This window comes from Brienomyrus brachyistius, chromosome 25 (assembly GCF_023856365.1).
Source record: "Brienomyrus brachyistius isolate T26 chromosome 25, BBRACH_0.4, whole genome shotgun sequence".
Lineage (NCBI taxonomy): Eukaryota > Metazoa > Chordata > Actinopteri > Osteoglossiformes > Mormyridae > Brienomyrus > Brienomyrus brachyistius.
Genome location: NC_064557.1, coordinates 6,174,373 through 6,200,217, shown reverse-complemented (window position 1 = coordinate 6,200,217; position 25,845 = coordinate 6,174,373). Strand labels below are relative to the sequence as shown.

The window sequence follows — 25,845 nt, the reverse complement described above, 5'->3', positions numbered from 1 at the left end:
AGCATTACAAACTATGCTTTTCTGAACCGGAACTGTAACCATGTCCTGGATTTAAAACTTTCGCCGCGAGGATCTTCCTGTATGATATTAAAATTTGTGGTACGAATAGATAACAGAATAACTGTCCTTCCCTGATTATGCAGGATCGGTATTTCAGTCTGTCGGATAAAGGAAGAAGCTTAACACTGATTACATTTCGTACAGCTACAAAGTACGTCGGGACTGTATTGGCACCCAGCCCCTGAGTAATCAACAATATTGCCGTTGTTAACATTAAAACGCATAAGCTGTGTAGAAGAAAACGTCGTGAAACGCACGAAAACACGAGAACTGCACATTAAACAATCTGCCGGTATTTCAGTATAAGTTGGCGTCCTCTATTTCGTATTTCTCCACTTTGAAGTGAATTGAATGTCTGGTCATTTTCTATTTATAATATATAGAAGTATGATGTGTAGTGCTATGGTTTCATTATCATCATTAACACCAATGGTTTTTACGATTTACTTCTATAAACAGGCCCCTACATGTTCACTAAACACTACAGTGAAGATGTCTGCTATAGGATGGATGATTAGTGATTGCTGAATGGGGAAGATGCTTAATTTCACGCCTTCCAAAGGGTGATCCTTGACCACAGTCACTTTCCTCTGTAGGCGGCTTATGTTCTTATGTTCTTAAAACTTTTTACTGGTACTGTAAGTTATGCCATAATATTCTTACAACTCTGTCAGCTTCATAGATTTTTATATTCCTTTTTCTACAGACACTCATGAGAAGGGAAGATTACAAAACATATCTTTGCAGTGTTGGTGAAATTTGGGGTGGATCAACTTCAGCTTCATGCTGAACTTGATAGGTAAGTTCTTTGGTCCTTATATTAGGTTGCAATCTTGCTGTGTTGTTTGCAGACTCTGATGTAATCATTCACGGATGATTTATGTATCTACCCAAGAGTTCTAGAGGTCTGGAGAGGCACAGAATATCATGTAGACGTCCTCGTCTCCAGACACTCCAGTGTTATTCCGGAAGGATCCCCTCCACCAGATACAAAGAATATAAACAGAGTAAGAGATTAAAGTTTATCACTTAAGCGCTTCTGACTTTGACGTGAAGAGAGCTGAAGACCTAATCAGACAACTCAGTGACACCGTTACCCCCACGTAACAGCCGGATTTGCCGTGGAATTTAGCTTTGACATAGTCAACTTCATAAGAAACTAATGATCGTCAGACTTAAGGGGGTATTAGTGCTCTGCAAATATATCTAGTTTCCCATTTAGCCAGATCCAAAGCCTTGTTCTGATCCATCCGTGCAGAGAATGAAAGTTTTAGCTTGTAGTAGGTACGTGGAATGTGTATTTCACTGGCGTGTAACTGTGTCATTTAAATTGTTGGCTTTCCAGTGTGTGCCACTGCTAGTGTTAAACCAATACTCGCCGTTAATAAAGAAAGCAACTTCCATTTTAAAAGATGTTTCATCTCCTTTATTAAAATGACTCACACACTTGCCACAATACATTTATTTGCCCTCTGTATGTGGGTCCGCTGCCTTGGAAACATTCTGTGCCCTCTAGGGTGGCGTGACATAGAACAAATATGGTGGCATCGTTGTTTTAAGGTGGTGATGGATTGTTCTCCCCTCACGATTGACTTTGTTTTGTCCGGACGTTGTCTGAATTATATGCCCCCCTTAGTGGTATCAGGGGGCAAAGTGACAGGGAACGAGACAGATGCTGCGTTACGCCGTCCTGCAGGTTTGGAATATGCCTGGAACTGGCAGGAGTTTCACAAGCAAAAGACACCGTGCAAAGAAGAGTCACATACCTCCACCACAGCCCTAAATTCAGCCTTTATGAAACACAGACAGGAAGCCATTTTCAGGGGGATCCTGTCCCCCACTACTGACATCCTTCTGCAGAGCAAAGCTGGATTTTCCTCATCTGTAGGAAGAAACTTACCGGGCCCTGCCTGTAGGCCGGATGCCAAAGGTTACTTCTCACCCCGTAATGGAAATATGCAGATTTTGGGGATGCTGCCATCTGCAGGTTTACATCGGCTGTTAAAGCTACAAGCAGATTCACTGGTAAGTATTGGCCAATATTGGTGCATCGTCAGCAAGATCATGAGAACAAACAAGAAGCTCATCTTGTTGAAGGGGCCCTATTATGCTTTTCCTGTCCTTTAGTGTGTTACATGTATGCGAGAAAGCAGTGGGAGACGTTTGGCACAAGACACGCTCAGTCGCCAGCTAATTGGATTTCGCTTTTCTCATTTAGTTCTGTAACCCTACCGCATTTTTAGTACAATGTATAAGATCTGGCAAATCCCAGAAATTAGACAGCTCCACCCATTGAAGATCAAGGAATCAAAGTACACACCAAAGGGAGTAACTCTCACCACAGACACCACTCTTCTCTAATCTGCCTGAAACATCTTGTTGGAATTCCAGCCCATACTTCTGCGACATGGTGAGGTCACCTCGTAACACAATCCTTATTGGCTGCCTACCTGAAAGGACCTGCCTACTGCAGCGGGAGGTATAGGGCAAGCTGACCAATCATAGCGCATCGCGCTACTCAGGGGTGGCTCTAACAGAGCATCTCAAACAGTCACACACAACGTGAAGAGACGTACAGCATGAGGAAAAATTAATTTGGAAAACTGAAGCACGTAAATCTATTCTAGTAGACCGCAAAAAAATTTAAGAACTGACAATAAGCATATAAGGGCCCCTTTAAACCACGATCTATGGGTTTCAAATTAACGAGAAATGGGGGGGGGGGGGGGGGGGGGGGTCGCTTCTGAACGTTCCCACTTTAGACATACAACTTTGGTAGCACTATATTAAACAGGCCAAAATTCATTTAAAAATTGTAGCAGTTTTACAAATGATCGGCTACTGAATTACTGAAATTCAAGGCATGAACTATTTGTGGATAATATACTAAAGTTGTCCACAAATGTCTCAGATTTGAGCCTGTTTAAAAACTGTATCCCTACCACATTGCCTGTGGCTGGTAGCAACGATTCATTTTATTTTTCACATGGGGAAATACGCATATTTCAGTTACACGTACAAATAACCAGATCATGGGCTATAATGAATGGCTGCCTCTTCTTCCTGAGTAGACAAAATGAACAGTATTTGGTAAGGTACTACAAAGCTGGGTAACGTCAGGTAACTCAAGTCCAGTCCATAGTGCATGCTGAATTTTTTTTTTTTAATTTATTGACTGACTCACTTTTTCACCATTTACTTCATTTTGAAAATAGAACATTTACTGATGCATTCAGTTAACCAAGCGTTCAGCCATTTAAATATTCAATGTAAAAACAGCACATTGAAGCGCAACTGTAAACCGATTGGGCCTCTGCTTACCGTCCATGAGCGCGCATACAGATAGGAACACAGCCGATCACAGGTTCACCTCCATGCATGCGAGCAGCTGCCTCGCACCCTTCTGTTCCATACCCCCCCACCCCACCCAAGTTGGGATACGACCTTTACTAAGACATTTTCCTACAGACATCAAACTGACAAGAGGGCTTAATATCCAAACTGTTTATTATGCATGAACATCATCCCTTCCTCCACACACACACACGCACGCATACACACACACACGCACACACCCCCGACACTTAAATACAAGGAGCTGGAGTTGAGCATAGGCTCACCGCTGTTACACATGCTTTAATAAAATGGTACGTTTATATACAGGTTCCCGGGCCTCCTGTCCACCTTTGACCCTCTGACATCCCCACACTTTAAAAGAAGCACACAGAAATAAAGATAAAACGAGAAGAACCTACGTAAAGCATGGGATTTTGGCCAATACGACACCGTAGTATGGATCTCATTAACTACTTAAATATGGCAGTAACACTGAATATAGACTGTACAGACTATATACAAATAGGTGACACAGAATAGCCATCCAGTCTTGTAGACTGACAAGAGCACAGCTTGAGTCTGACGAACACAGGAATGGCCCGTTGCAACGAGAATGTCAAGGGGAATCTCTTTAATCCCATTTTTCTTCCTAGTGATCCAGGTTTTAGTAGGAAAAAACTGAAATAAGGCACAATTAATACTTTGATCGTTTTTGGGGATAACGGACTTCCAGCTGATAAGCGTGGCGTGTAAACAGGTGATGTAGGACAGCCGAATGGGTGTGGTCTCCTAAGCAGAGCTGAACCTGTGACCTTCCCTTTACATAACCGATCAGGACCTCAGCATTAAGTGAATCGGAACACCTGAGCGGCACCACACTACCCCACTAAGCACGACTGCACGGTGATAAGCTGAAAGACCTCTAGTGAACACTGGCCTGTGTGTGGGCACTCGTGCAAATACAAAGAGACACACAGGTAAAAAAAAAACAAAACAAACTGCATTCTGCCTCTAGGGGGCGACAATACACTCCCCCAAGCCTGAGATGATGGTTTCCACCCCAGAGATGTTGGGGAAGCTTAGCAAATGACAAGCAAGAGCCAATTATTGTGCGAGGTGCCAATGACAGGGAACCCCCCCCCCAATGTTTGGGACCATCTCCCAGCAACCTCCAACAGCCCAGGACCAGTCCAACGCTTCTGTGACCCGTGACAGACACGAAAAACGATATGCTACTCCATAAAAAAAACAAGAAAACCCAGAGAGAGGAACAAAAAAGGAGACATTTTCAATAATCTTGATAATTAAAACCCCAACCGGCCCCCCTCCCTCCCCCCCAACCACAGCGGGGGTACGACCAGAGCAGTTTGAGCTCGGGGGTCGTGTCCAGAGGCCCGCAGCATCATGGGAGGGGGTTGGGGCAAGAGGAAAGCAGGTAAGGAGGGGGGGGATGAAGAGGGCGGGGCCAGGCGGCTGCAGCTGTCACAGGGGGGAGCTTTGGTGGAGTGCGCGCTCTAGTCGTGCTTCACGTGATCCTTGATGTCCTCCTCATCTGTGTACTCAGACGGCTCGTCTCCAGGTTTCAGCAGCCGGCCCACGTAGTCGTACTTCTCTGCGGAGCCAGCAGAGGGAGACATTCAGCACGAGACACTCTCAGCCGCCAACTCATTGGATTTCGCAATTTAAGTACGATGCATAAGATCTGGCAAAACCCAGAAATTAGACAGCTCTACCCACTGAAGATCAAGGAAATCAAAACATTTTAAATTTCACTTAGAGGAATACTGGAGTGAAGGACAGTCGCTTCTCCAGTGAGAGGCACTGCTCAGACTTGTATATAAATCCATCTAGAAAGCTTTAAGCGGACAGGATCACTGGAGCAGGTGGCATGAATAAGGTTATTATTAATCCATGGTGTTACATTTCGACACTTTCTGCCAAACAACTTTTAACTGATTTTAAATGTCCTGTTTTTACCACAAATTACTACAGACTTTCAGGGAAGAAAACATTTTTGGAACAATCATGCAACAGCACTGGGCTGGATGGTTAATTGAATTTGAAATGCAGTCATGATTTTGGCTTCCAACGTTTATCAAACCAAAAACAAACAGCAATATTGTGTCTCATTTCATTTGACAGTGACGCCCCCGTTTTGTCCTGTCAATCCAGTGCACCTCTTTCTACTTCCTTTTTGTTTCTCAACCGAGTTATTTTTAAAAGTTCAAGGAAATCCACAAGTAAGATTTTCTTTTAGTTTTTTTAACAGTGCAATAAATGCATATTTCCAAACTCATTGAGTAATCGCATTAAATAATCGTGATCTCAGTATTGACCAAAATAATCACGATTTTTGCCATAATGCAGCACCCCCACAACACTGATGGGCTGATTATATTAATGTTCGACCTTGGCGCTGTTGCCCTTCTGCACCTCATGGGGGAAGCTGACCAGCTGTGCATCTGTGGACTCATCAGTCATAGGGAGCACATGATGCATTATCAGCGGTTTCTATGTGCATATCAGCAGCGTGCTAAAGAATACTGTTCAAGCTGATGTCTTTTTCTGTAGGGGGAGCATCTGTTTTGGGGTGATGCACCCCAACAGCATTAACACAGGTCATCACCACGTCCTGCCCTTTTCCCAGTTGGCCCTCAGCCTTGGGACCGACACCCCCTTCAACCGACAAGTTTCTCTGCATGCAGACTGAGTATATCTGCATGCGTAATCCGGACACAAAACCGGTCATACCACCTATTTTACATAGACGAAAATGGAAAAATTCAAAACAAGGCAGACCGCAGAAATAGCTTCACACAGATATTGCTCAAACGCACCTGCCATGTTTGTTTTTTTGTGGTTGAGGACCAGTGCGGTTGGTGGCCAGGTGGACACAAGATCGGTGCAGAGAAGCGAGTGTCCAGAGGAGAACGAGCAGGCATTTTCTCTGCTACCCTGCACCAACGCCCTCAATCCCTGGTGTTGGTATCTTAGACAAGTGTTGCGTGCAGGCAGATTAACGAAAACTCATGTGCACGATGTGTCGGACGCATGCTTTCAGTCAGCTGAAGGAGATTCATCCTAACAATCTCAGCACGACTGTCTGGGGCCACGTCTAAGCCTGACTGTCTACACCAGTTGTCCTTTAATGACCCCTGACAATGTGAATATATACATGGAGGAGGGACAGACATTAAATCCTGAGCTCACATTCATCCTTCCCCTAAATATGGAATGACAGGCAGCTGGTTCGCTGCAATAATGCTGACTAACCAGTCAGGCATCAGCCAGAGCTGGGTTTTCAATGCCCTAAACCCTCACACGCACTCACACTTACCCATGAACTGCATCTCCCACTCGCGCACGCTCTCCATCTGCACGGCATTCAGATCTGACAGGTCGTCGTACTCATCCCTTAGTGCGTCCTTCTCCAAGCAAAAGGTGGCCAGACCCCTGGAGGCATCTCTACCCGCGAAGATCCCATACGGGCCGTCTGTAAATGGGGGAGGGGGGTGACAGTCAGCCAGAAAGATCACACAGGAAAGATGTTAGCCAGTAAGGGTGGATGTAGCTGCTAGGGCAACATTTTCAGATGGGGGTGACTTTTAAAGCACAGCCACAGGTAACTATATCTGCGTTGAGAGCCAAGGTGGCCACCACCCTGCCCGGTGACTGAGGATGATCAATAAACATTTCCCAACAGGCATATGTGTAGACACCCCAAAGCCAGACATGCCTACTCCACACTGGGCCTTTCTGCAGGATATAAGAGCCACAAACCAGCCTACTCCCTTGACAGCCATCCAGCAGCAGCTTAGAGTTCCCTTTAGGGTTTGGGGAGGACGGAGGGCACAGTGGGATTCAGAGAGCAACTGACTGACTGACCAATCACATCACAAAGGATCTTTGTACTGTAATAATTCTCACCCACATGACAATCAAAAGGACCCTTGCAGTGCTGTCTTTCTATCGCAAGGCTCTGTAAAAGCACTTAAGTATAGTAATGGCAGAGAAATGCACAGAACGGCCACTCAAGAGCAGCTGTCGGCCCCCTCTCTCATAGCCACGCCCCTGTCGTCTCCAGCCCCGCCCTCCTGCCCCACCCCCACACATGATAGCAGCATAGTGCTGACTTGCTGTCGGGTTTTATTTTGTCACCCGCTGCCCCTTAGATCAGTAGCCATTTATGTAGCACCAAAGCAGGGTTGGACATTTCTGTCCTGCAAGGACATGCATTCCCTAGACAGCGGACTCCTGGCTCGTACCCTGGGGTCGACCAGCAGAAAGCAGTCGCTCAGCGAGATGAAAGTAATTCACAAACATTGGCACCAGGCAGAGGAGCCTGTAAAACACAGCAAAATCTTTAGCAAAAGTCTTAAACGTTAAACCCAGCTACTTCACTATCAAGGCTGGATAGAACAAACCGCCAAAACAGCAACAAACAATAAATCAGGCATTACGCAAGACGACCATGAAGTTGCTCAGGTTCTGGTTATGCATTAAATTGCTTCTCAAAGTTAACCTTCATGTAATCACCAGCACCACTGAACACACAGACTCACAGCCACCTGGAAGTAAACTAGGATGAGGAAATAAAACTGAGAGGAGGTTTCAGGCACAGAGATTCACACACCAACCACAGCCCCCCAGCAAAGGTCTATCTAGAGGAAATTCTCTTTTTAATCCTGAAGACAAAAAAAGGCATTAAGTAAAACAAGTTTCAAGTTGTGCCCATCACATACACAATCACACAGGGTATTACTGTGTAGCGGAATGTCTTTCCACTTGCTTCCTGCATTGTGCTTAAGGAAGTATGTAAAACAATATAAAAGGCTAAATAAGAAAACAGCAATAAAACGTCAAAAGCAAATTAAAACAAAAATACATGCCGAAAATCAGACAAAGCAAAAGCACGGACTTGGAATACAACAAACTAATTTTCAGATGCATATTTAGACTATTTCAAGTCGTTTCTAACCATTGGGACTCAGGAGAAAAGCATAGGAGCCACGTTCACCCAACAGCTTAGAAATATCTGTCACGTTGCAGGCAAAGATCGAGGAGCAGTTACCACAGAGCGACAGGACGCATCACCAGTCAGCTAACCTCAACTGACCTTTACCTTCCATCCCTACTTGGCATGCTCCCAGAATTTCACGTCTACTATAACTGCCTTACAAATATGCGTCACCTCTTAACAGCACAACCACCTTCCATCACGTTCATCTTTCTGTTGCTAAATCTTAAGTCCTCTGGGACAACCACGTGTGAACGGGCGCTGCAGGGAAAAGTATAAATAATGAAATTGCATAAAACCAGCTGATCAGTCCACGCGTTTCATTGCCTAGTGCCAGACAGGTGAAACAGCGCGGCAGTGTTTTGCTGGATGAAAGAAACAGACACAAACACTGCATCTCTTAAGGGTCCAGTTCAGAGCAGAAGGCGGCGTCTGAGAGCGTGTGGAAAGACTCGTGAGCAAGACGAGTCTGGCCTGAAGCACAGGGTGCATAAAACTGTCCCTCCCTTAACAGGAATAAAGACGAGTATATAGCCCGAAGAAAGAGTAGCAAGGAGACTCCTAGCCCTGCCAGTATTTGGAGTAAACATTGCAGTTTGGAAGGTCAGACTAATGAACTCATTATACGCTTTACTGGGCGATCTGATCGGAGTTAAACACCTATACACCGTAGATATACCGATCCGATCTTCTGCATTCACATACCTTGCCTTTCACACCGGATTCCGATTACCCCATGTGGCTCCAAGACTGAACTAGTTGATCATTAGTCACTACCTGGTTTTCTGCAGAGGAAGGCGAGCTACCGAAAAACAGCTGGGCTTTACTAATCAGCCAAACGGCGAAACCATGGGAGATGCGGACACGCCGATTCGTGAAGGGGGCTGCTGTCTGGGCTGTGCGATATAAACGCAGGGAGCCACCGCTTGCAAAACCAATAAAGAAATAAGCATGCACCTAAAGCAGTTCCCCACGTCTGATTAAAGTGCATTCTAGCGCCAGAAAACCCGCCATTACCCGGGCAGCGCAAGGACAGCAGAGGAAGTGCAGGGATACCGCCGCGGAAAGAGCGCCAGAGGAGCTTCTTTTTTGTTTTTAGCTGCAAAGCTAACAGGCTAACCATGCAGCCACGTCGGGACGCCAGCGGGGATCGCATCTTTCCCGCCTGGGGGATATCCTTACCTGGTCCATAAAATTTTTTCCCGCTGGTCACGTCAAAGACCTTCATGTTAACTGCCATTAGGATCCGCGGGTTCTGGATGCCGTCGTATTCCGCCAGCTGCTGCAAAGTGAAATCCCGTCTCCTCATCTTGGGAAGAGGCGAGGCCTCACCTCCCTCGGCCGCGTCCGAGCCCATCCGTCTCCCCCATCGCCGGTACACCGCATAGCAGAGCACAGCCACTAGCACTAAAACCGTGATATCAAGCAGCATGCCAGCTAGTCCGAGGCCCGTTTCTGTCTCGTCCGTCGTCCCCTGGCCGCCTGCGGTGTCGGCTGCTGCACTCCTACCCTCCCCATCGTCCGCCATACTGCACGTTAGCGCCTACCCACAACGCTCCCGCCCAAAGTGACGAAGCGCCACAGTGATTGGTTCGTGCTGTCAGCGGGCTGCGTTAAATGGCAATGGGAGAAGCAGGGGCTTCGAAGCCCGTGGTGGGCGGGGTTAAAGGCCCTTGTCAATCATCCACACAATCAATCATTGGTTAGTTTCTCGATTCCCATTGGACTAAACTGGGACGTGATTGACAGCACAAAGTAATCCCGCCCACCGCGGGCTTCGAAACCTCAATCTCGCGTCATTGGATCTGAATTGATGACCCACCAGCCTGTTATCTGAGTAAAGTAGTTATTATATGAGAAAAATGGCTCTGCCTTTGTGTGGAAAAATCATTTGCCTTGTAATGTTCTGGAGGCCGTAAAATTACGAGACTGCAGCGCATGGCTTCTGCCTGACATATATCTGTGTCACGATATTTATTTGTTTAACTCAAGATCTTGGAGAGATTGGAGATAAATCGGATAAATCTACCGCATCAGCCGCATATCACATCTGAACTGACGTGGCGATGTTGAGAAAGTATGTTTTCGTTACTTTCTGCAGAATTGCATGGTGATAAACAGGAATAACGATACAAAGTTATTTAACATGTGCTCAAGTATACAAAACCATGTACATACAACTGATTGCGAAAACAAACGACCTATTATAAATACAAACATTGTATATGTAAGGATTGTATATGTAAATGAATTTGATTTGGTGATGTGCTTCATCAAGCAAAATTGGCAGGATGCCGCTCTGTTCCGTTATGAAGTTTGCAGAAGACTCAACATTTTCCGCTTTCTAAATGAATTTTAAGATTAAGCAGATCTAAACACTGAAATAAAAAGTATACTGGAATAGAATGTCACGCGCAGCTTTAGCTTTCTGAAAATCATTTTGTTGTTTTTAATGAGCATTTTTTATACTTTTAGAAAAAATACTTCAGATTAACATGCATACCACAGAAAACATACATTTCCTTTAACAATCAGAGATAAAACTCAACACTATTGCTCCTATATACAACATTCACGCCAAGACTTCGGGCACGTGACACTGGGTATTTGGCAGCCTTAAAGCCCACAATCGCAGCCTGTTCATACGAATCACACTTAATCATGTTTCATAGCGCGCTTCATATGATGGTCTTAATGTCACACAAAACAAGCTTGTCATTCGTGCTCATTTGCTTAAATCATAAATAAATATATAAACACCATGCAAAACCTCTAAGGAACTTGCAAACCCATTTCATAACAAATCAGAACATCCCAAATAAAAATAATAATTATGAGTTTAAAGGGTTTAAAGAATTAGCGAACATTTTGTTAAAGTGCACTGAGCGGGACTGATGTTAATGGGATTTTCATGGGATCATTTTTTTACTTATCCTTTGTTCAAATATGTAATTTCGGACCATTTTACTTAAAACGAAATCATTCAACCTCAAACAACCACAAAAAAAAATCTATGCTCTGGTCATCATTTGCACATTTGCATATAGCTGAACGTTTGCCTGATGCGCAACCCCATGTCCACTTTTAACTACCTGTGGGGGCATTTTAACCCCAAACAGCACCATAGTCATATGCATAAAATCACATGTGAACGGAACTGCACATTCTTTTAAAAAGAAAGCATTAAACGTCCTGAGCACTGAAAATAAATGTTTGTTTAATTAGATCCTGAAACACTTCTTGGTAAATGAGCCTTAAATCTCCTTAAAATCCTCCGCCATATAATTTTGATATTAACTGCATCTAATAAATGAAATGAACTAATGAGTACGTCATTAAGTGATGAAATGGTAAACAGTAAAAATTCCTTGCGCTGTCAGCCCAGTTGCCTGCAGACAGACAGGCCTTGCTTTGAAAGCTCAGAGCAGGGCCGTCATCAGGCCGAATGTGGCATCGCAGGCAGGGCACATGCCCGATTTCAGGCACGTGGGGCCGATTTCACGGAGGATGGGCCTCTCAGTCAGTCCACGCCTTTCTTGTGTGGTGACTCCAGCAGGGTATTGGAGCAGATCGGCTCAGATGGAGGGCCTGGGGGGGCACAGGAAAGGGCCCGCGTCTGTGAGCTTTCCTCTTCATCTCCTGAGCGTCTTTTGTCCGCCTCCTCTCCCATAGGGGGCTGCAACATAACACACACACACACACACACACACACACACACACACACACACACACACACACACACACAACACTGAGCTGCGGACTAATTCAAGTATCATTCCTATAGCCAGTCCAATACACACTTAATAGCTATATCCTAATTTAGTGTATAGCTGATCTATTACTGCTTTCATAGCTATTTTACTAGCCATTCTATACCAATTTTCTAGCCTTCGCAATAAATCTATTTTGCCTATCTATCTCAGTTTTAATACGTAACCTGTAGCCACCTTGGAGACTGTAATACACCTTTACAGACCCCTATGCAGATTCAGTTCTGTTCTGCCGTTTAGTACAACTTAAAAAGTCAATCTGTTGAAAAACTGAAAGATGTTGAAACTTCTCCTATCTTTGGTGCCGTACACAATTTGCATGCCGCTCTCGCCGAGTTAATCCTGTGTACAGTATACTGAAGTACCCCCTGGTAGTAACAGCTTAATCACACAGCCCTTAACAACTACAGGCATTGTTTAGCGAATCTACACCTATATACACCCCCCTGGGCACATCTGGTTACTTCCTTCAAAGATATTATGAATGCTGCTTTTCAGAGTGTTTCTGGGTCCATGACAAGCCTGTTTAACAGCTGAAATGTTAACCCTTCAGACCCTGGAAAGTTTTAAGTCTCTGCTTAAGGCACATTTATTTGAATTGGCTTTTCATTCCAGTTGCGCTTGACATTATTATATATTTTATAGTTTAGTTACACTATTAATTGTAATATGACTTATTTTCTTTGTATTCTTTGCTTCTTGTTTTTACTTTGCTGCAGTTGCGGTTGTTGTGGTGTGTTTCTGTTATATGTAAAGCACTTTGGGACAGCAAACGGTTGTCTGTAAATGTGTCACATAAATAAACTTGAACTTGAACCTTCTTATAACTAATATGGTCTCTAGGTTTCTAGAAAGTTTATACATCTATTATCTAAGAACAGTTTTCTAAAAAATTCTCCAAAACAAAGACGTGAAGGAAAGCTGTGATTCAGTTTTACCGGCGGTGAACAATGCGAGACAATTTAGGACCTCATTCTTGTCACCTGAGCACAGACACACCCTTACATCGACCCGGAAGTCTTCCAGGTGTTTGAACTTCTCCAGGTGTTCCTGCAGCTTGGGTTCAGTTGGCTGGTTCTTGCTTTGAGAGTACTTCAGGAAAGCCCAGAACTTCTCCAGCCCATACAGTTGACCTGGAGTAGAAGATGACAGAAAAGCAGTGACACCGGAACGTAGCGCTGCCCACTGACATGCAGTCCTGCAAACAGAAAGGCTTGTATGCACTGCTCACTGCCGTAACACCACTTTAGGGGACGCTATGGAAATTCTGTCTTGCAGGCTGGTCCCCACCCTGTGAATGAGGCAGCTACCTTTCTCATAATCCTTCAGGGTCTCTTCCTGGAAGTCTTGAAAAATGTCTTTCCTGAACCTCTTCTCCAGACCGTAGCTGTAGAAGCGGAAGAGGCATTCCAGCCCATACCTTTGAAGGACAACAGAGGACCTACTTGAAAAACACCCATCTCTTCCCAGAGATTCCACACAAACTCATTCAGGTTTCAGGTGTGAGTGAATGAATTAAGAAAATCTCAATCCAAGCTGCCCTGCCCTGTTCCCAGCTACTCAGCTCGGGACGATCACGTCAAAAACGACGTCAGCTTATCCGCGCCCTCCCTACCTGCCTGTCGATAATGTCTTACCTGTGGTTTTCCATAGCATCCTCCAGCGCATACTGCCTGAACTCCTCGTACATCTTCCTGTTGAAGTGATCACGCAGGAAAAACGACCAGAACCTGAACAGAGTGTTCATTTCCTGCGACTGACCAATTCCCAGCCGTTTTCTTTCTGAAACACGTTTAGAAAAAATAAACAAATATGCCGATGAAATGCTGTTAGCAGTGACATACACAGTACAGATCTGAAAATACAACAGAATTCTGTTTCAATATCTGCTAACAAAACGTTTTTAGAGTACAATAGACATTAAATGTGTGTTCCAATATAACTAAAGAAACAATAGCTCTAAGTATGGATAGATTTTCATTTTTACTAGCGTTACATTAGAGTCCTTAAAAGTTGCAGGTTGTTATTTATCATTATAAGCAGCTGGTTTAACCAAGCAGTAAAACAAGTAAGGCGACATCCTGTACAAATAGGGGAGGTGAAGTAAGTTATTGTACAAACAATGATTTGCCCCAGCCATAAGATGAAAACAATTGGATTTTCGTTACGGCAGTTTCCTGTATCAATAACACCATCTAGGTGTGATGTGATTGGCTGGGCTCTGTCAGACTTACCGCTCAGGCATCGGCGGCGGTATTTGTGGTAAACCTGCTGTGTGAAGCCGTTATCCTGCAGGAGTCGGTGGGACGGGTGTTGGAACTGAGGCAGAGAGCTAGGGCTGCAGCCCTGGCTCCCAACCAGGGGGGGCCCATCAGCGGGAGATACACTGGAGCTACTGTGGGGGGGGAGAGATTGCAGAGGATGTGAGTGACGAGGAGCTCGGGGACGAGGAAGGGAACCAAATATTAAGAACGATCATCCAGCTTGACTGTCCACACTGAGTGCTGCTGGTTCTAGGTCAGTGGTTCCCAATCCAGTCTGTGGGGACCCACAGCCGGTCCATGTTTTTGCTCCCTCCCAGCTCTCAGGAGGGAGCGAAAATGTGGACTGTCTGTGGGTCCACAAGAAGCAGATTGGGAACCACTGTTTCAGATGTCTTACATGCATGTGTGTTCCCGGTTTCAGCAGTACCTGAGCGAGGAGCTCCGAGGTCTGTGTTCACACGCATCCATCACCCAGCCCACGTGACTCTCCAGTGGGGGGTTGCAGCTGTGCCTCGTCTTCTTCTTTCGAGGAGTCTAAGAGACACAGGGATTAGACTCGCACCCCCCACAGGCGTAACACCTACACCTAAAGGCCAGTTTAAGTTCGCTTTCAACACGTACGCTTACTCGCACTGTCGCTATGCAACTGGTGTCGCTGCACATAATTCTTTGCATAGTTTATGTCAACCTGGAGGATTAAAAGTTATGTCCACCAGGGGGCAGTGTGAGAAAACCATCTTTGTTGGCATGTGCATATTGATGAAGAGAGAGTCAGTGAGCTCCTACCTTTCTGTCAATATTGCCAGTCTCTTTGATGACGGGGTAGAAGCGGGGCGTCTTGCTTGGCTCGTGCCGGCTGGGCGTGCCCACGGCACACGGCTTCTTGGGGGATTTGGGCACTGCGGCTGGAAGGGACTGGGCCACACCTGCGATCAGGGCTTCCCCACCGTTCAGGCTGCTGGCTGAGCCACCTGTGAAGATCACAGAGCTTTACGGAACTGAACTGATGCTGAACTGAAACCTTATTTGCCATTTGCACGATACAGAAGTACAAGTACGCTGGAATTCATGCACGGTGGCAAAGACTATGCAGGTCTTACAATAAAAATTAAATGGTGAAAGTTTACCCATATAAAGAGTTCATGAATGGTTATTATAATCTGGTTATTTATAATCTGGCTATTAATTAAGTTCAACACTTTGTAAATTATTAATAGACAATTTGGAACAAGCTATAACACAGTTTGCTTTTTATTAATGACTTACTACCATTTACAAGTGGCGAAAGGGAGCCTTATTGCAAAGTGGTACCAATTAAGTGATCAAATAGATAAAAATATACACAAGGTACCTACATGATACATATGGTAAATAAGGTGGCTGGAGTATAGAGGTGTAACATTAACGAGTTCTCCGAATAACACTGAGCATTAATATTGATATTCAATTGACCATTAAGAGCAATAACTTGGTACATTATGGCAGCGTTCATTCATGGAAAATCCCACCTTAAATGTAGGAGACCATGGCACAGGACCAAGAAGGCAATAGCCAAGTACCTGTACCTGTCTGAGAAACACTGGGCAGGGCCTCCTGTCTTTGATTGACAGGAGATTCTCCAGTCAGGTGAACGACGTCATCTTTACTGGCCAGATGTAACGTTTTGAAGTCTTCCATCTCCTCCTTAGAGGGGGAGACCATACCCATCAGCACAAACCCTCTCAAGAAATAAAACACTGGTGAAATAATCCAAATGGAGTTGAAAACTTGGAAGACTAATCAACGAGATGAACTCAACTGTGAAAGAACTAAACCAGAAATGAAGGACGTCTTCCGATGCAATAAATAGCCTTTTGGAGCTTGTGACATATTGCATTTTCTTGGTTTCTGTGGTAACAGTAAATTAGAACTAGCATAAATCGTTAGTGTGATGTCAAAAAGTGGCACAAATACAGAGTGGGTCCCCAGTAAGTCCCCCGATGTAGGGCAGAAGTGGCATTAAAATGAAAGGCTTGTTAGATGAGACTGTCAGGATAATGGCTGCTTTGTCAGGGCACTTCGAGGTGCATGTCCACGAGCTTTTTATAGAAAGGCTTCATTTTTTGTCTTAAACCAGCCGAACGTGACAGAGAAATAGAAACTATCCTTGGAAATGTGTGACATTTATGCCTCCACAAGGTGGCGCTGTTTGACTCAAGGCTGAGGCACAGGACTGAGGCCAAACCCTGGGGGAGTGACACAGAATCTCGCCAGCTGCTGCCAAAGTACCGTCACTAATAACCAGCTGGTTCAGATTAGAGTGGGAGCCACCTGAATAGGGGGAAGCCTCTCGTTAATTAGCCCGGCTGAACATCATCGCTCTGCTGCAGCTGAGGCTCCGAGGTTCACCTTGCTGCCTGGGACGTCTGCCTGGCTCTTCTCCATCCACAGGTCCTGCTCATAGCAGTGCAGCCCGTCATTGATGGCCTTGGCCTGGTCCGGGGTGATCTTGGCGCGGGTCACATGGTTTCCCCCACCAGTATGCTTTCGTAGGTGCGGGGGCGTCTGCGTGACGATCAGGATCTTGTTGACGTCGCGGTCGTCCAGCTCGTAGTCAGAGTCGTCCTCGGAGCAGCTGGAGAAGGTGCCCTTGCGCAGTTTCAGTCGATCCATCTCGTCGTCAAACAGGAAGTCTAGCTCCTCCTGCTCTGGCTCCCCCTGGCTGGCATGACACGCCACTGCAGAGTTGTCCTGCACAGGAAGGAGCACACAAAGAGATACCCACAATGCACCACTCCAAGCAGCTCGATAGACAATCGATACCCTCAACCTAAAGTCCTGTTTTCACTCTATATTCCGGCAGCATGATTATAGCCCAGCAGTCAGTCAGACGGTCTGCTGTCCTGTTATCATGTCAATCCACAGTCTAGATTCATTTATATTTCCACAGGAGGCTGTGTACTTCAAACAACGTCCAGACAAACTAAAATCTACCAAAACACGAGCAGACACATCCCTCCCTCATACAAAACACGAGCAGACACATCCCTCCCTCATACAAAACACGAGCAGACACATCCCTCACAACAGACGAGGTAGTAGAAAAATACAATCAATGAATGATTAAGTAAATACATAAATATGGCCATTACTTCTTTTCTTATTTAAGATTATTTTTCCAAGTAATATGACATCCAAATGACAGATATGGGAATGAAAGAGTTCTTAAAACGGTTCAGTTCTTAGAACGGTTCGACGCCTGATGGACGGATCACTGGGAATTCTCCAGCTCTTTGAATACACATTGTACAAAAATACACTTAAGATTACATCGATCCTTTTGACCAATGATCTTCACGACAGTCTCTACCAAATGCAGAAACCTTGATTTTAACATGAGGTTGTAAATAGATTATAAATACTGAGATAGACATATTAATCTTATAGCTAAAACGACATTGATTTCATGGATTTCTTTTGAAGCAGGCTGCCACCTTAAGCCACTACACAGGCCTACGACGCCCTACACAGGCCTACGACGCCCTACACAGGCCTACGACGCCCTACACAGCACACCGGCTCTGTGCTGATACTGCACGCGGGGCTGGGCGTCTCTACAGAGGCAGCTGCTTTACCACGGGCTTTCCTGGGGTGGGCAGACAGGTGGAGGGCTCCTCAGAAGGGGGGGTCAGGCTGCTGGGTGGGCTAGGGGTCAGCTGGGTGTCGTCAGCCACTCGGGATGGTGGGGGGCTGAGGGGCAAAGCTGAGCAATAGAACAGGTCAAAGGTCATAAGTCAGGGGCTGGAAACCTCCTGTACGTCACACAGCTAAACCTCGATCAGTATTACTCAGTGCTGTCCAACGCTGCTTAATTCACCATTTAATAATACACAGGCCACAGTATAATACTGACACCTTTGACAGAATCACCTGCAGCCACTGTGTGACTTTATGAATTTTCGACCTTCAGCCACAAGCCACTTCCAAGAGCACCAAATGTTTTATCGTTGCATTGATTTCCCTCTTTGACAGATCGCCGCATGTCTCACCGGGACAAGCCAAAGGCCCTTGTCTGGGGACAAACTCAGGACAGTGGACAAGCTGAGAGAAGTCAGTAGGGGGCGTGGTCACAGCAGGCAGGCCCGGGATTGGCCAGCGCTCAGGCTCCGCTCTTCTGCGAATCTTCTGCTCAATCAGCTCCACTTCTGTACTGCCCTCTAAAGCCTGGATAATCACACCGACATGCGTACAAACACTCAGCGTCCACTCTGTTAGGTACAGCTGGCTAGTATCGGGTAGGGCCTACTTTTCCCTCCAAAGCGTTTCAAGGATTAGTGAGTTGGGCATTCAGAGAAGCCATCTGGCATTAACAGACTACGCCGTTATTTTCGCACTTGCGGCCCTCCTGTTAGTTATAACGTGTCTGGCCATTCTGCTCCGTCTCTCTCATTAACTAGGCGTTTCTATCCACAGAGATGCTGCTCCTGGATGTGTTTTTGTTTATCTCACCACCCTAGACGCTGTGATGTGTGAAAATCCCAGGACCAGCTGTTTCTGAGATGCCGGAAGCACGTCTGGCACCAACAATCATAACACATACAGAACCACTAAGATCACATATCTTGGCCGTTTTTATGTGCGGTCAGGAGGTAACTGGACCTCGTAACCCTGTCTGTGTGGTGAACGTATTCAGTTACAGCCATGTGATTCACTGCTTGTTAGCATTAGCAATCAGGCAAATCTAATAAACTGGCGACTGTGTCCATAGAGACACAGACACTCAGTAATATATAAGACATATAAGCACAGAAGGCCAGAGACTCCGGAAAATGGATCTTTTAGTTCAGGGCTCTCCAGCTCCGGTCCTGCAGCTGTAGGTCTCCTATTCCAGCTGGTTTCTGATCAGCCACACCTGTCCCTGGTATTTACCTGAGAGCTGGTGTGGCTCATCAGAAGCCAGGCAGGATAGAAAACCTACTGGACAATAGCTCTCCAAGGACCGGAGTTGGAGACCCTTGGTTGAGGTGAGCTCTGTACGAGGTGCGGAAAAGCTGGTACCGTATAGATGAGGTTGATGTCCGTGGTCAGTGCTTGCACTCTGCGGAAACTGGCGATCAAGGAGACAGGGAGGAAGCCATGTTTGTCCATCTTCCTCCTCAAGAAGAAGTCTCTCTCCAGGTTGTCTGGGCTGAAGTAATATTCACTAAAAAAGAGGGGAGATGGAGCATTCAGGAACATGGTGTCAATCTTATGGAAAGACCTCCTAAGGTCCTACAGCACGCTGTGGTTCATGATGCTCAACGGTAAAATGCTGAAAATGTCATCCAGTCTCAAAGTACTTCCATTCAGCTTCCGAACTACTGAACTCTATAAGAAATGTCACTAGATGCCAGCTGTACTACTCTGTAATGCTCCACCATACAATCACAGCCCAAACCAAACGTCCCGGGTAGGTAGAAGGTCTGGCTGCATTTCAGTCCCACTCACATCTGCCGCTTGATGTACTCTTTCAGTAACTTCTCATCCACGGTGTACATCTGAACCTGGGTGCCGTCGTCATAGTAATACATCATGTTGGTGTTGTACTCGGCGGGAGCCTGCATGGCTGCTCCGTGAGGACGGGGCTCCCTGGTGCTGTAACTGTGTCCTAGACAAACACGCTTGTTAAACACCACTTTACTCAAGGACCCTGAGGCAGTGTGCCATTCACCTGTACTGCCAGGGCTACAGGTCCACTGGCAAGGAGATTCAGGACTCACTGTGTGCGCTGTGCGAACTGCCTCGATCGCGCCCTCTTCCTCTGCTGTGAGCCCGGCCTCTCCCACGGAAACCTCCACGCACAGTGTCATCATCACTACGCACGCTGGAACCCTCATCCTTATCCTCCCTGTGTTCCCTCCTCCAGCCTGCAGGGGGAGATGTCTCTTTTTGGTATCACTCTTACACCCTTTACTCCTGCTGTATTGCCGCTGCACTCATACCTTTTCTCTTCTTGCTACAGTCTTACCCCCTCTGCTCCTTACTACTCCATTATGTGTATTCGCCTTGGTTGTCTCTTCCTTGCCCTCCTGGTTCCCCTTGCCCTCGGTGTGACCCGTCTTGCTCTCCACCCTGTCGTTCCGTCGTGCCAGGGGTCCCTTCCTGGCTTGATTGCTGAGGGTGTCTTGATGCTGTTGCGAGGCAAAGTGCGATGCATCATCCACCATCTCTTACCATTTCAATCCCAGGATATTTCCTGTCCGATTTACATCATCTCTGCTAACCCCTATCAACCCCCAACAATCTCACGTAGCCTCTGTCTAACCAAGCAGAACCCAGGATTGATTAGAGAGCAAATTTCCAGGGTAGCATGCTGGTGCTGGTTTGCACTGTTGTCTCACAACCCTAGGAACAGTGTTCGAGTCTCTGCTAAATTGCCCATAGATGTGAGTGTGTCCTGTAATGGGTTGGCACCCCATCCTGGGTTGTTCTCTGTGCCTGGAGGCTCCAGACCCTCTGTGATTCTGAATAGGAGAAGCAGTTACAGAAAACGGATGGATGGATGATTCAGTCCACAGGATAAGCCCAAGAAAATATCAGTGAATCTTGGAAATTCAGGGAAAGTTCTGCATTGGATTACAGGAAGCTTGAGTGAGTTTTCGTGAATTCTGTAGCTGATGATTAGGAGGCCTGACTTTAGGTCCCTCACAGTCTCATCGCAAAGGCAACAAAAGGATCAGCCGAGTGAGTTTTGGGAATTTGCTCTCCAATTACTGAAAACAAACCCTGTACTCATGAAACATACCGTAACATACGAACTTTAACTCCATCACAAGAAACATTAATTTTGCAACTGTGCTTCCCATTTACTGCAAATATAATGCAAGTAAGAAAAAGTCATTGCAATCCACCCAGCACACTGGCGAAAGTCCGTAAATTCATAAAACTCTTGAGACGAAACCTGTTGTCTCACCTCTTTTTGGGCAAGTTCTGCAGGTGTGGGCCAGTTGCTGTTGTCACTGAAGTCGCCTGGCTGTGGTGGAGAGACAAGGAGGTTGCAGGTTGCAATCAGCTCCACAGCTTCACGGACAAGCAAATGTCTGCCAGGCTGATCTACCTGATCCCACACCGTCATGCACGATCGGCAATATGTCACTCATTTTCGTAACAATGCCATTTATTTACAGGAAATTGATCCTGCAAATAGCTTCTTTTTTACATACTTGATCATTTAAAACACGTTTAAAGTACAGAAAGAGAACTAGAATGAGAACAATTCTGAAAACCACAACGTAATAATATGTCAACATAGGATGATTTTTCTGATTATACACTGTAAGGAATGAAATGAACTTTTGGTGCTATGTCATAATGCCTATGATGAGGTCACATCTGGTGTCCAATGAGCCATTAGCTATTAATACGATTGTTATCTTATGTTCACAGTCATTTGTTGCAGCTCCCAGTGGATATAATAGTTACTTTCCTCTCTGCTCTTCTGACCAGGCCTTTGGTAGTTTAGCACTTCAGCCCAAATACAGATTGTGATCATCATGGGAAAATCACCAATAGCAGACACATAACAGAACGTAATATAAATCGTACCTTGCTCGGTTTCCTAGCTTTGGGCTTGCCAGCACGAATGACTCTGGTTGGACTTTTCTTCCCTGTAGAAGTAAGAATTCTATTAAATTTGGACTAACCTCGCTTTTTAAAAAATGAAGGATGACAACTTAAGTGCTTTTCATGTGTTCCAATGAAATATCACTTTTAAAGGTTTGTGCAAATGGCAGGTCGTCTTAAAGAAGGACGGAGGAACCTAGGGGGAGGGGGATATACGTCCCAGCCCAATATTTAATTTGGCTTCAGTCATCCACCAACAATAGACAGATGTTTATATTTACATTTTTAAATTGTGTCCCTGGGATTCACTCTTTTCATTGGGTCTTAAACCAAAATAACATCATGTTTATCAGCGAGTGGCAGACAGGGGGCAGCGACACGTTCCATCGTTACTCTGTGTGGCTTCTCCGCACGCGAGACACATGAAATAAGTACAATTGTGTCTCTCCCCAAATCGCGGATTCTGCACATCCGCTACGCGCCGTAATTCCATAAAGGGGCCATGCTTATTGATGTGTGCGATAGAATTTCATTTTCAGCAAATGCTGACACTTACGTAAGGAGAGAATCGCATGCTTTTAAATTTCTGGTGTCACATCCCGTGCATATACATAGGAATTCTCTAACTTTACCATACTGGGATATGTGCTTCTTTGACACATACGCAGGTAAAAGTAAAGTTTATCTAATATCTCACAGCATTTTTCAGGGGATTAAGGATCTTGATTAACAGCCTCATGGCAACATAACTATTCCACCACGCATGGGATTCAAACCCACAACCTTCCAAAACAAGTACAAAGGCCTGACAGCCACCCACATAGAAGCTTATCAAGGGCCATAGCCATGACTGTCATTAGCAGCATGTGTTAGCGACCTGAGCTAACAGGCCAAGGGGTATGACGTGTGACTCGCGCAGTACAGATGTCAGCTGCTAGGTATAAGTTATTGTATGATCCTTTAGAATGTTACAGTGAATCCATTTCTCTTACTAGATATTTTGAAAATGATTGTGTTCTCAGATCATCCTACCAGATTCTACCATTAGAATACGCAGCAAATAAACGCCATTTACAGGGATACGGCCCCCAAACTGCATGAGAACGTGTGACACATGCAGCTTTTCTCCGCAGCTTCAACACCATGCACACTGGCAAATATGTTTGACCGTAAAGGGAACTGTGCGTAAACATGGCGGGGTTCCAGGGTCAGCACAAACGTCTGTCCCTCACCTGTGCCACAGTGTTTCCCAATTTGATGTTTAACTGCAACTGGACCTGGGGGTGGTGGGACAGCCGGAATGTTCCACTATCAGCAGCCCAATAAACCTCACTAAAGCAACCTTGACATGCTACTGATAACAGCTAATTCATAAATAACTAGAGAAAGGCTGCAAGATTTTCTGCGTATGCAGTAAGACTGTATCTAATGATATTGTAACTTCTTTTTTTTTACCAACCCCGGGACCTCTCTGATATCCCTGAAAGATTTCAGCTAAACGGCTGCAATAAAGTACATATTCCTGACAGTTACTCAAACGACCTTTGTTTGATTTTCTTATCTGCCTTTATTTCGTTTCAGACAAGAGGTAACACAAAGTACGCTTGTTTTTACTAGCAAACCAAATATGTTCCAGTCAAAAGCTGTCTTTTGCGAATTCCACTGGAAATCCTATTTGATCGTAAGGAAGAAGGCAAAAACACGCAGCATCCCGACCGAGGAAGCTGAAATACGACTTGACAAGACCCGCTGATGTTATACAACCAGATCATCAAGAAAGTTAAACTAGCGCTATTAAGAAGCGCCTGTAAGCCACGCCCCCGACGCTGATTGGTCACTTTTCATGTCCATGTATGTAAATAACAAAAATCAATGGCATTCAGATATGGTAACGAAACTGGTATAAGTAATTTCGTGAATTATTCCTTAATTTCCAGCACTTCCGATTTAAAAAAAAAAAAAAGTAGCTTAGTCACTTCGCCTCAAAAACTACACAAACGTACCAATTAACAACTCGCTACTGACGGCATATTACTGACGGTTATTTTACATACTGTTCTTCTAGTATGTTTTCTTGTCGAGACCACGGACCCACTAACCTGATTCCTGAATGCTGGCGTTTCTAGTGTCATCGGAGTCGCACTGCCTCTTTGTCCAAGGGTTTACTTTCGGTGTCGGTGCTTCAATGATATTTTCACCTGAACTCTCCCCCTGATCTTCACTGCCGTCATTTTCTGCACGGTCCGGCTTGGTTCTGCCTATTGCCCGTGTTTCCATGACCCCCTTCCCCCGGCTCCTGCAGTCAGATTTAGGGTCTCGGCGCCCCTCCTCTCGTGTCAGCCGTGCCTCCACAGGCGCATTTGCTTGCTCTGGTGTCTGAGACCCCGGGCTGTTTTCTGTCTGCAGTCCGCTGTCACCTCGCCTTTAGTTTCAACTTCCACGGGCGTCCCGTAGTTCGCTTCTCTTTCCTGTTAAAATATGCCGACCACCCGAGCTCTGAAAGTGGACGCTGTGTATTTCACTTAAAACAGACACGGAGTAATAACAACAATTTAAAATATACGGCCTTCAAAATTACCGTGTTTTTTTTCTTAATCTTACGCTGGCAAAGTAAATACCCAGTGAAAACCAGTCTAAATCCTTAGATAAATTATCATTAGCTAGTTAAACAACTACCCGAGTAGCTGTAAAAAAATCAAGTCTAAAAACAAGTATATTTACTGGCAGGACGCGCCGCAGCGCCGCCGCCCGCCCCTAGTGCGCTGCACTGAAGTCCGAAATGGACACGTGTGATTGCTTGTGTTTCTTCACTTTTTCCATGCAAGCCACCCAGTATCACGATTTTATGTTATATCTGCATCCCGGGAATTATAATGACGCTACACAATAAATTAAATTTAGTCAATGAGTGGCAATTAATTTACTGGCATTAGAAAGCTTAACCTTGGCAACCAGTTGCCGTAAATATTGTGAATACAGTCACCCTTTAGCCAAAACAATAAAATACTGTGTGCTTAGTGTTTTAACATCTTATCTTTAGAAAAATCAAACAAATGTCCGTGGAATGTCGGTCCCCGTCCCGCTAGAATTTACTGTCTAAATCTAGGTAAGAGGATTAATTACCCCTTTTCTTACATTCATGAAACGTATTTAAAAGCAAAGTGCAACTGACCGCATAACTATAAATACTATAAATGTAAAACAAGATTAAGTTAGCTGGAAACAAACCAAGCACAAGGAAGCAGGAGGAGCCGCAGTGCTAAAACGTAGCGGTTTAAATATAGTCGGCGGTACTAGCGGCTGCAATGCGAGATGCTGACCTACAGAAGACGCGCAAAGCTGCGGAAGATGCGCAGAGCACAAGCAGACCTGCAGAAGACGCGCAAAGCTGCGGAAGATGCGCAGAGCACAAGCAGACCTGCAGAAGACGCGCAGAGCTGCGAAAGACAAGCAGACCTGCGGAAGACGCGCAGAGCTGCGGATCACAAGCAGACCTGCGGAAGACGCGCAGAGCTGCGGATCACAAGCAGACCTGCGGAAGACGCGCAGAGCTGCGGAAGGTAACCACAACAATTGTTGAAACTGGAGCTGTGCAGATAGCTGCGTATAACGCACGAATACCATTTACTAGGTCGTATCAGTTTGAGTTGGTTGTATTATTTTATTTAAAATGAGAAGACAGAGTCCCATAGCCAGAGACCCGCTGTATATATTAATGTTTAAATTTTAAAACAAATATTCTTCCCAGCGTTAGATACACGCCTTCTGAGAACGTCTCTTAGGCTTTGAGATGGTCTATTTTCCTTAATTTAAGGCG

The 25,845-nt window shown here is 45.4% G+C and overlaps 2 protein-coding genes and 1 long non-coding RNA gene across 7 annotated transcripts; 1 reads left to right on the top strand and 2 right to left on the bottom strand.

The window, feature by feature from the left end:
- The first annotated feature begins 27 nt into the window (after nt 1-27).
- Nucleotides 28-1,471, top strand: LOC125720321 (uncharacterized). 2 transcript variants are annotated; one of them, XR_007385416.1, is made up of 3 exons: nt 28-99; nt 767-859; nt 956-1,471. It is a non-coding gene; the product is annotated as an uncharacterized LOC125720321 (long non-coding RNA). The 2 variants fall into 2 exon arrangements; XR_007385417.1 differs by having other exon boundaries at nt 34-211.
- Nucleotides 1,472-3,549: 2,078 nt separating this feature from the next.
- On the bottom strand, nt 3,550-10,010 carry pgrmc2 (progesterone receptor membrane component 2). The gene is made up of 3 exons (XM_048995575.1): nt 9,596-10,010; nt 6,734-6,889; nt 3,550-5,008 (listed from the first exon to the last, which is right to left on the bottom strand). The coding sequence occupies exons 1-3, from the start codon at nt 9,939-9,941 to the stop codon at nt 4,911-4,913; spliced, it is 600 nt and encodes a 199-aa protein (XP_048851532.1). The 5' UTR covers nt 9,942-10,010; the 3' UTR covers nt 3,550-4,910.
- Nucleotides 10,011-10,838: 828 nt separating this feature from the next.
- On the bottom strand, nt 10,839-24,810 carry larp1b (La ribonucleoprotein 1B). Of its 4 annotated transcripts, none has more exons than XM_048996449.1 (18): nt 24,128-24,810; nt 22,011-22,072; nt 21,379-21,438; nt 20,434-20,596; nt 20,186-20,332; nt 19,914-20,073; nt 19,485-19,629; nt 18,476-18,650; nt 18,062-18,189; nt 16,836-17,177; nt 16,013-16,130; nt 15,234-15,418; nt 14,875-14,981; nt 14,418-14,578; nt 13,821-13,965; nt 13,494-13,603; nt 13,167-13,316; nt 10,839-12,089 (listed from the first exon to the last, which is right to left on the bottom strand). In XM_048996449.1, the coding sequence occupies exons 1-18, from the start codon at nt 24,303-24,305 to the stop codon at nt 12,046-12,048; spliced, it is 2,580 nt and encodes an 859-aa protein (XP_048852406.1). In that variant the 5' UTR covers nt 24,306-24,810; the 3' UTR covers nt 10,839-12,045. The 4 variants fall into 4 exon arrangements, 2 of the variants coding, with proteins under 2 accessions (XP_048852406.1, XP_048852405.1); XM_048996448.1 differs by having other exon boundaries at nt 13,189-13,316; XR_007385538.1 differs by having other exon boundaries at nt 11,949-12,089; nt 13,189-13,319; nt 13,550-13,603.
- Between the last annotated feature and the right edge of the window lie 1,035 nt (nt 24,811-25,845).